This window comes from Octopus bimaculoides, chromosome 15, assembly GCF_046866305.1.
Source record: "Octopus bimaculoides isolate indiv1 chromosome 15, ASM4686630v1, whole genome shotgun sequence".
Lineage (NCBI taxonomy): Eukaryota > Metazoa > Mollusca > Cephalopoda > Octopoda > Octopodidae > Octopus > Octopus bimaculoides.
This window is the reverse complement of record NC_142942.1, coordinates 21,552,720-21,567,896: the sequence shown is the minus strand read 5'-3', so window position 1 is coordinate 21,567,896 and position 15,177 is coordinate 21,552,720. Positions and strand designations below refer to the sequence as shown.

Here is a 15,177-nt window from a genome sequence, read left to right as displayed (position 1 = left end):
TTCATTTGTCTGTCGTAGGTCAACATTGGTTGTTCCTATCCTGTAATCCATTCTGGTAGGTTTGCATGTGGGTTACAATGCCTGCTCTTGATCTGCAGCAGACAAAGCGACTTGAAGCAACGGAGAAGTGACGCATCTCATGCTCTTTGGTATATTCCCTGTTGTTTCTCCTCAATGGCTGGGATTATGAGCTTCAGCAATTGGTACCGTTCATCGCACCACAGGGCCTTCTCCTCCAACATGGCTGGGGAGATGTTGAATTTCTTTATATGTCTCTAGCTATAATACGTATATATATATATATATATATAAATATATACATACATGGATAGAATCCTTGCCCCATCATCAACAAATGACCTTTACTAATTTCCTTCATAAACCCTTTGTGTTTTTCTCATGGAATTTTCACGGCACTCTCCAAAGACTGGCTTTCTGTTACGTTTGTTTTGGTATTTTGGACAAGATATCAACATCTGTTCAGTTGGATACAGACAGATTCACCACTCATGCCTGGCAATTTGGAATGTAATGGGAAGAATAAATACCATAAAGTATTTTGTCCAATGTTTGAGAAATTATGTTGATTCAGAATTCTGGATTCGTACTTTATTTCATTTGCCCTGGAAAGATGAAAGGCCATGTTGACCTCGGCAGGATCAAGCCAGAAGAAATAATACAAGACATTTTGTCTGGCATTATAACAAGCCTGACATTTTGCTAGATGTATATACTTGTGTGTGTATATATATATATATATATATATACATATACACACATACACATATGTACAGATGTATATACACATATATATTATCCCACCCATGCTAGCATGAAACATGGATGTTAAATGATGATAATGATGTTATGTATATATATATATATATATATATACATGTATATATATATATGTATATGTATGTATATGAGGGGGCAGCCATCATATGTATATATATATATATATGTGTATATATGTATATATACACACACACACAGACATGTACATATATAAGTATATATGAACCCAAATGTGTGTGTGTATATATATATATATATATATATATATATATATAATCAATTACAAAAGAGCCACTTATAGTTTCATGCTTTATGAGACACTAAATTGGCAGGTTTATATAACATGCCAAGTATCTCCAACTGAAATTTTGTGAAAATCTTTCAAAGATATTTTCTTCCTTCTTCTCCAAATTATTTATGAATATTTATTATGATGTTTCTCTCTTTTTTTCCCCCCTTTTTTAAAATCAAATATTGTTAATCAAAATAATTTAGTTTTAAATAAGATTTTTAATTCACCTGAATGTGAAGCAAATTGGTGAATTATTTTCCATTTTTTTCTTTGTTTTATTTAATTAATTAATTTTTTTTTCCTCAAAAAGTGATGATGTATCTGTGAAATCGTGACAGGGTCTGGGTTGTGCCTGGAAACATGAAACAGTATCGTGCAAGAGGGGGATATTAAGATTTTGAGTGACAGTTTTAGAAAAACAAAAAGCAAAAAGAAAAAAAGTCTTTAAACAAAATAAAAAATTAATAATAATAATAATGATAATAATACTAATATTAATAATAATCACTTTCATTAAAAAAAAACAATAAAAAACAATATTTAAAATTTTTTGTATGTTATTTGAAAATATCACCTTGCTTAATTTATAAATTTTAAAACAAATTTTACAAGAAAAAAATGTTAAAAATTAAACATTTCCAATATTTTCAGAAAAGAAGAAAAACATGCAAAAAAAAAAAAAAATTAATTGAAAATAATAATAAAAAAAAGAATAAAAATGGTTGAAATTGGAATTTGAACTGAAGTGAAAATGGCTATCAGTTTGAACTTAGGTCCCCAATGACTGCCAGTTTCACTGGAGACATTTTCCTATTGTTTCTTTGATAACTGTGCTGCCTTTAATCTCCTTCCAACCAAACTTTTTATGGGGGAGGGAATTACACAAAACTTACTATATATTGTAAAATAACCCTTTTTTTTTAATTATTATTATTATTTGTTATTTTCATTTCAGACCTATTATTTATAAGAACCACTTATTTCTTGTCACTCAAAACAATTTTTCTATTCTTCAGTTTACTTTTAGAGCTAAATTAAATATTTAAAAACTATTTCAAACCCTTAACTCTTGTTATTTCTCACACACTCCGTACTTTAGAGAAATGCTATCTTTTAGATATTTTACACAGAAATTCTTGTATTTCATAATAAATATAAAAAAAAAAACCCAACTTTTATTCTTTTCTTCATGCATGAATGGCTATGATGTTTATGTAGATTAAAAAACAAAACAAAGCAAAACTGTAAGCCAGTATTGAAACTGCAACCAGCTGGCTTCCACTGTTAATTTATACACAATCTAAATCCCTATAATGATGGCTATAGTAACTGTAGGATTAATTAGTAAGTAACATAGATACACATCTTCAAACAGAAGAAAATTTCCTCTAAAAATACTCACATTTTCCCACATTTATGGATTTTTCAATGCAATTATTAATTATTTAATCACCAATTAATTTTTTTTCTAGAATCCAACATTTTTTTTTAATCAAAAGAAAAAAATCACTTTTGACATCTTAAGATTTCTTAAACAAGCCAAAATATTGAAAGCACTTTTTAATGAAACACTTCACAATTTAATTAAAAAACAACAGAAAAACCAAAAAAATTGTCTAACCATAATTACTGAAATTGTTTTTTTTTTTTTGTTTTATAAATCATTATTCAATTTTTTTTAATAAATAACAAACTTGTTCCTAATTATAATTAGATGTGTTAGAATGTCCTAATTGATGTGACATATCTGGGCTAAAGATGTCGCTTACATTTAATTATATCAACTACTAGACAGAAAAATGCAGGGAAATCCTGTTGTGTTCAATGAAGCAAGCCTTTTCATTCTTTGCTGACATTTGACCCCCTTTTTTTTTTTTTTTTTTATAGAAACTTCACAAACCTTTATTATGTGATGGACTAACTCGAAAGAGGAAAAAAAAAAAAATTAAAAAACAAAACAAACAGGGTGGGTTTTTTTTTTTTTTTTACAAAAAATGTCTTATGTAACAGCAGTACGTGAAAAGAAAAAAAAAACATCTGCTGTACAAATAAAAATAATTCTTTTAACTTTTAAAACAGATTTAAAAAAAAAAAAGAAAAAAAGAAAGCATTGATTTACAATGTTGGAGACATGTCAATGTTGTAGACAAATTCATGATTGTGATGATTATGATGATGATGATGATGTGCGTTGGATTAACAACCTTCAGTGCCTGTAAGTACACAAGGGAGTGATCGACCCTTTATATTTTAAGAGCCTTTCTTTCCTGTTCACCTCACATTTTACTTAAAAATAATATTAAAAAAAAAATATACCAAAACAATAAACAAACAAACCCCTTTTCAATTGATATAGAACGGAGTCAGTTTTTTTTTTTGATTTGTAAAAGTGATGTTAGCATTTTTTTTTTCCCATTTTTTTCTAAACTTAAGATTTATAATTTATACTTTAAAAAAACAAAAAAAACATCTGAAAATATTTCTCCAGCTTGTAAAACATAATGACAACAGTTGTATTAATGTTATTATGTTATTGTTTTTTCCTCTCATTTTTATAACTGATATAATATATATATATATATATATACATATATATATATATATATATATATATATACATGAAGTTTTTCATTCTTTTGAAACCTTGTACCTGGTTGCAGCTTGTGAATTGTACAATTAATTAATTAAAAAAAAATATACTGATAATAGTAAATCGAAAATAGGCTACACCTTGCCAGCCCCTCTGAATACTAGCAGAACATGTCAACCAGCCTTCTTGAGTTCTTAACCACCCCCCCTTTTTTTTTTTACGAGATGTCTGTTGAAATACATGGCCCTTTTGTTTCAAGTAATTGTGAAAATGATGAAGAATTTAGTAAAATAGCCTTGTCGTTATTAAGTTGGTGTTTGGAACATAAATGAACTTGGAAATTTTGATGAAAGGTTTAAATTTAGATCACTTTAACCCTTTTGTTACCATACTTCTGTTGGAAAACACTGCCTTTGTTTGAATTAATTTTGAAAATGATGAAGAATTTAGTGAAAAGAACCCTGTCATTATTAAGTTGGTGTTTGGAACATGAATGAACTTGAAAAATTTAATGGATGGTTTTAATTTAGATAACTTTTTAAGCAAAGTTTCTATCTTTATCATAGAACCAGTGGGGAGGGAGGGAGGGAGGGAGGGGGTCTTGGGTTAAGACTGAAATCTGTTAATATTTTAAGTGTTTAATTAAGTTTGTGAAATGTGTTTTTTTTTTTTTAATTAGCCAAAGGCAATATGTGACAGTCGATGCCTAAATCTGTCAGACACGTCCTGTGTTTGTTGATAATCCTAAATCCCATTTTCTAAACATCAAAACACTAAAACCATGAAACACTAATCGAAAAATATTCATTTTTTTTTTTTTTTTCTTCCTTTTGATGTTCTTGAAAAATCTTCGTTAAAATGAGAGACAGCAACACTTTTTGTGTGTGTGTGTGTGTGTGTGTGTGTGTGTGTGTGTGTGTGTGATCCAGTGATCAATTATTTAAACAACCAGTATCACTGATCTAAGATCATTAAGTGCCACGAGATCAGTTACCATTTTCTCGATCATACTCATAATTTGCCCCAAACAACAAAAGTACAGATTTCATATTCTCCAAACTCTACCAAAATTACATTTACTTCAATTAATCCAATTATATCATATTAATTAATTATCAAATTATCTCATATTAATTAATGTATACAGCAGGCATGGTTCTGTGGTGAAGTTCACTTTTGCAACCATGGTTTCAGGTTCAGGTCCTACTGTGTGGCACCCTGGGTAAAGGTCTATTACCATAGATTTCAGGTCAGCCAAAGCCTTGTGAACAAAAAATTTGGTAGACAATGGAAACTGTGTGGAAGCTTGTTAAAGGATCTGTCTTTGTCTGAGAGTGGCAGACTTAATCTCTTGTCTGGTTTAATGCTACCGTTTGACCCTTCAGTGCCCTTAGCAGAACCTACTCCCTTACAAGCATACAGGCCAGGTTAAGAGGTATGGCCTGGGGATCACTCGGTCCCTTCTTCCCCATGGTTTTGGAAACCCTGAAAAACGGTTATGAGGTGGAGGAGGGTGGAGTCTACCTTTCCACCTCTGGCGGAAGAATTCACCTGAGAGACCTTTACAGAAGCTGGAAGCAATGTCACACCGTAGGGTTGATGTTGCTAAATTCTAGGCATTCATCTTCGTCCCTTTTAGCTGAAATAATTAATTTGTAAGCCCGATTCTGTTGCTCTTGCCCCTCTCTCTCTCTCTCTCTTTCTCAGACCTTTTCCATGTTACCATTCTACAAATGCCTTCACTATTTAATCAGGTTGTCATCAAAACTACTACTACTACTACTACTACTACTATGATATTGGCAGTTTTTATCCTTTTTTTTTTTACATGTTTAACAAATAGCAACTACAAAAATAGTTGTCGGACATCTTTTGAAAACGAAAAAAAAAAAATATTTCATTAGTCTGGTTGTCCATTGTTCAGCTGCACCAATTTGCTGCAGAAGAATATTTTGTAGTAAGCGTCCTGACAGTTAAACCAAAATCACAATAATAATAATAATAATAATAATAATAATACAAGAACACATCACCACTTTGAAACGCTGGGCTTTACATCGCAAAAACAACAACAACAAACCCCACCCCCAACTCCCAGTGTTTTGTTTCTGAACCCACCCCACCCCCACGACCACACTCACACATTCACCTACCCAGCCACAGTAACTAGTTATTACTGGTTCCAATACCATTACTGATCTCTTTGGTTTGTCTGTTCTATCTAATTCTAAAGTGCATCAGGAAAACAAAACAAAAAAAAACAAGAAAAGAAAAAAAAAACCAAGTTAAAGAAACAATAAAGTCAAAAAAATGTTTGTGATTGTTGTTGTTGTTGTTGTTGTTGTTAGAGCTGATTGCACTTTGTTAATTGCATCTTTGTTGTTAATGTCCAAATCGCCTCGTTAGCAAAGTGTAATTGTCTCTCAGTTACCTGTCGGATCATCTGGCCACTTTTTCCATTGCAATTACCTGACTGCCATCCACATTGAGACACAAGGTCCCCAATACACGGCCCCTTCTGGCCTTTGAAGTCAGCTGATGGTTCATCATCATCATCATCATTTAACATCTGTTTTCCATGCTGGCAAGGCTCCAGTCGTCTGCCTTGGCATAGTTTCTACGGCTGGATGCTCTTCCTGCTGCCAACCACTTTACAAGGTGTACTGGGTGCTTTTTATGACTGCCAACACCAATGCTTTTTACATAGCACCTGCATGGAAGTTCCACCATTTTAATGTCCACAACCCGATGCCACTGCCGCCTGACTGGCACCCATCCTGGTGGCATGTAAAAAGCACCCACTACACTTTTGGAGTGGTTGGCATTAGGAAGGGCATCCAGCTTTAGAAACTTTGCCAGATCAGATTGGAGCCTGGTGCAGCCTTCTGGCTTGCCAGTCCTCAGTCAAACCATCCAACCCATGCTAGCATGGGAAGCGAACCTTAAACGATGATGATGATGAACCCCACTTCTGGCAACATGTTGTTTGCTCCTGGCACAAAGGAACAGCTGGGTAGGTGACTGAAACCCCTCCTTCTTGGGATATTCAGTCACAACAAAAATTCTATACCCCAAAGCCCCTGTAGTTACACTGAAGCTGTTGGAGTGAAACAAAAAAACTAACCTTGCAATGCTAGGAGAAACCAGCCCAGTCCCAAAAACTAAGCAATGTTAACCAATAACACAACTGTAAGATCATTACCTGAACTGGACAATTTGTCTCCATGCAACCCCGAATGTATCCCATCACCCAAACTGCAGCTGACAAGTTCAAATTACAACCCTGAAGCTATTTCACCAAAATAAAAGGTCCTCCTTCTGTAACATTCATTCCTTTGCAATACATTTTATGTCATTCAAGTAGATTCCTTCAGTTGGTTCCACAGAATAACTCAGGAAAATATTCTCTTCCATTGTCTCCACCGCCATTTCTGTGATTCTCCTTTTGTCTCCTTTCACTGAAACATAAAACAAGGAACTAAACATCTTCACATTGGTACCATCATGTGGAATTAGCAGAAGAGGAAACTCAGCTTAAATTAATTAGAACAGTCACAAATTAATTGGAATGTTAAAAAATTGAAAATAAAAAATTAAATTCTGTCTCAAACCTACAGAATCATTAAATTAGGGTTTGTTCTGGTTATTGTCACATGAGAAACATAAAATTTTCTCAATAACATTAAGAGTAAAAGATGTTTTATATGACACATTCTATCAGTGTCCCAAGTTTGAAAATGTTTCGTTAAGAAAACAAGTGGCGCCTGCCAAATCAGAAAGACCCAATTTTTCCTTCATATCCAGGTTTTCACCATAGCTTCATTTACTGGTCTTTTCTTATAAACACTGAACATGACATTGAATTCAGAATTTGAATTGTGTAAATAGACATTGGCACATCATTCTTGCCGGTCGGGATACATGTTAAGCCACAAGGTATGTTTTTTGTGTTAATTTCTATGTACAGGAAGGTTCTCCTGAAGAGAAGAATGGATCCACTTTTGGTTCCTAACTTCGAAATTGCAATAGAGGACAAACCGTTCAGTTTTATTTAAGTTTTGAATTCTATATGTCATGTTGCTCGGTTGAGGAAATATGAGTGATTATAGTGGCTTTATAGCAGTTTTGACTGCTATTTCTAGGCATGTAAGGGTTTTTGCAACCCTCCCCGTTATAATTGTGATTTATTCACAATTATACACTCTTCTTTTATGAAAAAAGTTTTTTGGATTGCATGTTCTGGGCACTGAAACATTCGCAAATATTTTTGAATTGTTTACGATATATCCTTCGTAATATATTTTTACATTCCGGAGATGTACTTGCATAGCAAGCGACCTGATCTGAGATCGTGTGCTGGAACGAAAACAATTGCAGCATGGAAGGTGTTTATAAGCCATTTAAGAAACACACAAAAACCGTTAGATTTAATTTGCCAAAATATTTTTGTCACTTTGAGACCGCGACCTGTTCACTGACAAAATTCCTTCTCTTTTATGTATATATATATTTGTTATACATACATATATATATATATATATATATATATATATATATATTTTTTATATATATATAAAAACATTAAAAAGTATAGCTTATTAGCATGTAGCTATCTATCTAAATGTATCTATCTATCTAAATGTATATATATATATATATATATATATATATATATATATACATACACACACACACATATACTTATGCATGTATCTATCTATCTACATGTATATATATACACACACACACATTACATATATTATCTATATATAGAAGTAAAAATTTAGAGCTGCTGACTTCAGTTGATACTGTGTTAAGAACATAAGACAGAGAGAGAGGAGAGAAAGAAGAGAGACATAAAATGAGAAGGGAGGAGAGAGAGAGAGAGGGGGGGCAGTGAAATAGATAGAGTAAGACTTTTAGACTTTCCCAGTTGATTGGTCTCATGATGTGGTGGTCCCCTGAGATGCTTTCTGACTTCACATATTTCCCAACTTGTCATCTCTCAGCACCAGCTCCACCTTCTACATTTACTTTAGACATCTGACAACTCTTCTCTAAAGTGGCATCCCCTTTACCAAACTTGGACTCTCCTTAGAACTTCCATGCACTTTCATTTGGAATAATCCTGCAAATTCTTGTTTTCTCTTTCTTCTACTGCATGTCTATACAGATCTGATACAAATCTGCGCAGATTTCGGCAGGTTTATTATTTACCAACTTTGTGCTGATTCAGGCAGAAAAATCAGGTTAATTTATGCCAGGACGAGTCCATTGTCGAGGAGAGGAGGGGAAACTCCCAACAACTTGACACACCCTTGATATATCAAAAAATAAACCGGGCCCCTTCACTGGTTTCCTTTTCCAGTTGATATGTTGTGATCCCACCCCCTTTTTTTTTTAATCTTCTTACGAATCAGGTCACGGCTGCTGATATACAGAACTCCACTGACTCGTCCCTAAAAATCAATAATATATGATCCTCGCTTTCCAATAGAAGAATAGTAGGTCAATACAGCTGAGAGGTGGGAGAGGGTGGTGGTGATGGTGAGAGAGGAAGATGGAGATGGGGGTGGAGGTGAGTCAGCTGTTGTGTTATTAAGCTCCTTGTTTATCTGGGCCGAATGCAACAGATGACTGCAGTAAGTAGGGCGGGCGAAAGACTGCAGCAGCATTGCACATGCATGTCTTGACCCGTTTCCTCAATGGTGCTACATAATTAACCCAGATTAACGACACACCCATCTTTGATAACGAGCCAGATATAAATGATGACTGTTCCATTCTCTGCAAAGGAATGGCCTGTTTGGAAATTTCAAAACTTTTAGCAATAATTCTTGGCAAATGACAAATAAAATTAAGCAAGCAAAAAAAACCCCCCCAAAACAATAAAAAAATTGTAAATTAAATCAATAAAATTTTCATTTAGTTTCGTTATTTTCCTTGCTAATCTCCTGTCACCAAGGTTATGAGAGATTAACCCTCCAAATGGCGCCATAAAACTGGTATAATGGAGCAGCGAGATAATAAAGAGGCTTTTATGTGGTGGACTGACTTGCTAGAAATAGTAGCTGAATTTCTTTCAAATCACTTCCTGCTGTCTTTAATGAGGAAAAAACACATTAGAGAATTTATTTTTGGTGCGCTCATTGTATTTACTGCTCCAGCATGGCTGTCACTTACAGAGCTTACCTTCTCTGTTAGCTTACCTGTGATTCCACTACATCTCTTGAGTGTCCACAGCTTGTACTGGACATAGATATTTTTTAATGGTTCGGTCAGGGGCTTAACAGTCTGAACTCGAGGGGGGGGGGGTCCTTCAAAAGCCATCAAAGACCAGAAGGAAAGAAAGATTTAGATTTGAAGGTTTAAAGACGGGAAAACTTTCCTGACCTTTTGATGAAATAATCTGGAAATTCAATTTCTGGAATACTGGAAGGAGATGTTTGGAGTCTTTGCATGAAATTATCAGTTGTGACTGAGTTTCGTCAAATGTCTTGGAGGAACTGGAAAATCAGAAACATTTGACTGAGATTAATTCAAGACTGAAATATGCAGAGAATCATCAATGATGTAGAAAGGGTTTTACAAGAGAGAAGATGTCATTTAACATAGAAAGAAATTGGAATTGATATACTGAGATGAGGTGGGGTGGGGGCATATAAGTTTATTCATGTTTTTTTCTACCTGGCACTCTGTTGTCATATGCTTAAAAAAAGGCAAAATTTATTCAAATTTCAAATGAAGATGTCGAGGAAGAATAGAATTACAAAAACAAAAACAAAAACACTATGATGAAAGATATTCTCCCATGCTGGTGCCATGTAAAAAGCATAGGTGTTGGTGTGATGCAAAAAGCACCCATTCCATTCTGTAATGTGGTAGGTGTTAAGAAGCATGTGTATATGTATGTTTGTCTTGACATCGTGTGATGGTTGCAAACGAACATCACCGTCATACAAGTGGTGTCGTTTCTTTCCCCATCTTCCCCGAAAACACGTTTAGCCATGGAAAAAATTTATTACCTTGCTTGGATACAGGTAAAGGTCAGTGGCAGAAGGGCAATTTGGACAACTGGAAGGTAGATGTTACTCTTTCTCGAAATTTAGATCAGTTCACTCAAACAACAGACAAAAACCGATAAAAAAAACTATAAAGGGAGGCTACTCTTGACTCTAAGAGTTACGTACCTTAGTACTTAAAAAATCGTTTACTTATTTGAGAACAGGGAATCTAAGACAAAGTTCCTTCGAGCAATAGAAATCATAATTTCAGAGAGTTTTGACTGCTATTTCTAGCCGTTCGAGTGACCATGCAAAGGTTCCTTTCATAACGCATAATCCTTTTAATTGACAATGATAATGAAGCATTTGAACTCTGAACGTAGAGAACCAGAATATATAAAAGATAGGCATTTTGTCCAACGCTTTAACCAATGACTCTGCCAGCTCACTGCCTGAGGACAACACAACCTGATAGACAAAAGGGTTTGGCAAAAGAAAAAGAAAAAAAAAAAAAAAAAAAAAAGGGCCGTGTAAACATTTCAGAACGAAGATAATAATATAACAAGTAAAAACACCCAATAGGGGGAGGCGCTTTGAAGGTTACTCGTGGAAAAAAAACCCCATAAAAGCCACGGGTGCCTGGTCAACTGGGTGAGAACCGTTTCTCCTTAATAATAATACTGATAATAATGATGATAATAATAATAATAATAATAATAATAATAATAATAATAATATTTTGTATTGTTAGCCAAAACAAAAATCAATTCTTGTAAAGCAGTGGCATTAATAAAACTGACACGTTTCATAGGGAGAATTTCTCAGTTGAATTATAATCCACATTACCTAGGGATGCCATTCTAACGAATCACAACAGTTAAACTAGTGTTAACACTCAATAAGCACAAGAAAAGTTTATGCTTCACTGAAGAGGTATAACAAGATTGGAACAAGTCCATATTTACTTCGGTGATTACCAAAGACCAGATACATTTAATATTGACCCTTGAGTTAATTGGTTTTCAATCCTGTAATTTGCATATTATTAATTAAAATTTTAACTGATTAAAATTTTGTCACAGAGTTGTCTCCCCTATGCCTTTGTGCGATTTAATTAACATTCATCACTAAATTTTAATTTCTGTCTCTTCCACATTAAAAACCTCATTATAATTAATTGACAAATATATTTTTTCTTATTAGATTAAACGTGTTAATACTCATTAAGATAATATTTTAATTATAAAAGGATCGAATTAGAAAAAAAAAAGAAAAAACTATATAAGCATGGCTGTGTGGTTAAGAAATTTGCTTCTCAACCACATGGTTCCAGGTTCAATCCCACTGCATAGTACTTTGGGCAAGTGTCTTCTATTATAACCCCAGGCTGTCCAAAGCCTTGTCAGTGGATTTGGTAGATGGAAACTGGGTGGAAGCCTGTCAAATCTTTTATCTTATCCTTTTTATTTGTTTCAGTCCATTGGACTGTGGCCATGCTGGAGCACTGCTTTGAAGTGTTTAGTCAAGAAGAATGACTTAAGTACTCATCTTTTAGAACCTGATACTTATTCCATCAGTCATATTTTGCCAAACTGCTAAGTTATGGGGGACATAAACAAACCAACACTGGTTGAACACACATTAATATATATACACAAGCACACACACATAATGGGCTTCTTTCAGTTTCCATCTACCAAATCCACTCACAAGGATTTGGTTGGCCCGAGGCTATGTTAGAAGACACTTTCCCAAGGTGCCATGCAGTGGGACTGAACCTGGAACCATGTGGTTGGGAAGCAAGCTTCTTACCAAACAGCCACACCTGAGGGCTTCTTTCAGTTTCCATCTACGGAATCCATTCACAAGGTTTTGGTCAGCCTGAAGCCAGAGTAGAAGACACTTGCCCACAATGCCACGCAGTGAGACTGAACCATGTGGTCTACCCAGAACCATAACTCAGCAAAAAAGAATGACAGAATAATATCAAGCTTAAAGAAATAAGTCCTGGGGTTGATTTGTTTGACTAAAAACCCCTTAAGGTGGTGCCCCAGCCTGACCACAGTCAAATCACTGAAACAAGTAACAGCAAAAAAAAGTTACACATAATTACTGTTTAGTAGCAAAAGCTGCCCAGCCCTGATCGAACAGACATGTATCAAAAGCATTCCAACCATGACCAACATGTCTTTTTTTGGAAGGGTGTGTGATTTTTTTGACAAACATCTGTTTTAAAGACAGTAGCCTGTGGTTTAAGGAGAGATTTAGCTGTTGTTTCTAGCGAGTTGAATGGCCATGGAGAGGCCGACTTTATTGGCTCGTCAATATGAAACTCATTTAGGCTGGTACTTCATCATTTTAATTAAATTGCTGTCTTTCTTTCATGTAATGAGCACGTGCGCGCGCACACACATGCACGCACACATGCATGCACGCACACATGCACATACACACACACACATGGATATGAATATAGACAAACAGTCACGCACAAAAGTACATACAAAAATACACCGACACATATACACACATGCATATATATACAGACAGATACACAAATGTACATGCATACATACACGTACACACGCACACACAGTGGTCTTTAGAATATCCCTCGAAAGCTTGCCTGCAAGTTGTTGTTGTTGTTGTTGCTTAGCTACAGGAGTCCTGATGTGGCCACCCTGTTAATATCATATATCAGAGGGGAAACTGGTGAGCTGGCAGAGTGGTTAGCACACCGGGCGAAATGCTTAGCGGTATTTCGTCTGCCGTTACGTTCTGAGTTCAAATTCCGCCAAGGTTGACTTTGTCTTTCATCCTTTCGACACACGTGGCACATTTGTGGATGTATGTATGTATGTATGTATGTATGCACGAGCATGTGTGTGTGTGCGTGTGTGGAGGGCACTTGTATGTATGTACATGCATATGTCAGTGCATGTGTGTGTGTGTGTGAACTTGTTACCAGTTTCAAACCCCTTTGTGCTTCCATACGCAAGATACAAATGACTGTCAACTGTTTTTAGCAATCTGACTTGGTAAACATCGTTTCCCATGGCAACCGTAACAGCTGCAGCAACCATCTCCTCCATCTCAAGCTTCTCTCCAAAGCAGCAACACGGCAGAATCGTTAACATCCTGGACAACAAAACGCTTCATGGTGTTTCGTCCGTCTTAACATTGTGAGTTCAAATCCTGCCAAGATCGATTTCGCTTTTTACACCCTTTCGGAGTTGATGAAATAAGTACCAGCTGTGCACTGGGGTTGATGTGATTGACTCACCCCACCGCTCTCCTGAAATTGCTGGCCTTGTGCCTATAGCAGAAAGAAATACTGAACTCCTCTCTGAAGAGTGCCAGGTTCCACCAACAATGGTTTGTATGCAACGACAAGGGCCCGGGAGATGTGGTGAGATTTGTTGCCCTTGGTGAGACACGTCCAGCTAAGTAAAACCACTGTCATCTACACATCCAGGTTTGTCCTTTACAGGTGCCAGTGCCACTTAAAAAGCTTATGTGCCAGTGCTGTGTGCTGCACATGTGCCAGTTCAGGGTCAGTAATGCACAGCAAGCATTGAAACTAAGGACTCGTGTGCTGGAGCATTGACCTGATGAAACAACACTCCTTTTGTCAGTTTCCCTGAGCCTTGAGAGCCCCTTGTGATATTTACTCTGCACTGAGCCACTGACACTCCCTTGTACATTTCATCCCAAGAAATACAAGCTGAGTAACTGGTCCACTACAAACCGATGGCCCTCGGTGACTCAGAATAAACAAACAAACAAACGAGTAACAGATACATAAATGCTTCTGACCCGGGTACCCGACATGAGTACCCCCGGGTACTGAAATGGAATAGGGTAAACAACAACAACAACAACATACATAATGATATGTGCCGATGATTATGAGGAGGACGACGATGATGATGACATTAATTTAACAGCTGTGTCTCCTTTGACTGCCACCACTGTCACCACCACCACCACCACCACCTTTCTTTTCGGTGCACTTTAAAGTACCACATGCATCAACAACAGCACACTGCAGTACCACAGCTACAGATGGTTCATTGAACTGTCTCTCTCTCTCTCTCTCACACACACACACGTGGCAGGGGAAACGGCAGGTGCAGGACGGGGGTGGGTGGACAGCATATTAACAATTTTTGTTTTTATTTTATTTTTTGGGGGGCATTTTTTGTTTGTTTTGTTTTGCAATAATCGATGAAGGAAATACCAGATCTGATGCATGAGTCATAACTAAGGGTGGTGGTTAGAGGAGAGAAAGAGAGAGAGAGAGAGATAAAGTGGGAGAAGAAGCAGCAGCAGCAGTAGTGGTGGTGGTGGTCGTCGTGGTGAAGGTGAAGGTGAGATATGGAAACAGTGGCAGTGGTGGTGGTGATGGAGATTTATACTGTGGGGTGATAGTGGTGATGGTGGTGGAGGTGGATGGACGGAGTATTAACAGTTGCAACAGTGGTGAAGGTGAA

At 35.9% G+C, this 15,177-nt stretch overlaps 1 protein-coding gene across 5 annotated transcripts in view; it reads right to left on the bottom strand.

Moving 5' to 3' along the window:
* Positions 1 to 1,316: 1,316 nt before the first annotated feature.
* The window catches only part of LOC106876652 (uncharacterized), an 87,782-nt gene continuing 73,921 nt past the window's right edge, over positions 1,317 to 15,177 (bottom strand). For 3 of the 5 annotated variants that reach the window (XR_016244428.1, XR_016244430.1, XR_016244429.1), the window contains exons 7-9: positions 10,074 to 10,186; positions 6,883 to 7,138; positions 1,317 to 1,442 (exon numbers count right to left, since the gene is read on the bottom strand). Coding sequence is in view for 2 of the 5 variants with exons in the window: in XM_089363519.1 (XP_089219645.1) it covers positions 7,008 to 7,138; positions 10,074 to 10,186 (244 nt within the window). In the remaining 3 variants the exon portion in view is untranslated. Of the gene's footprint in view, positions 1,443 to 4,071; positions 7,139 to 10,073; positions 10,187 to 15,177 lie in introns of those variants that run through there. The other 2 variants (XM_089363519.1, XM_089363521.1) reach the window with 2 other exon arrangements.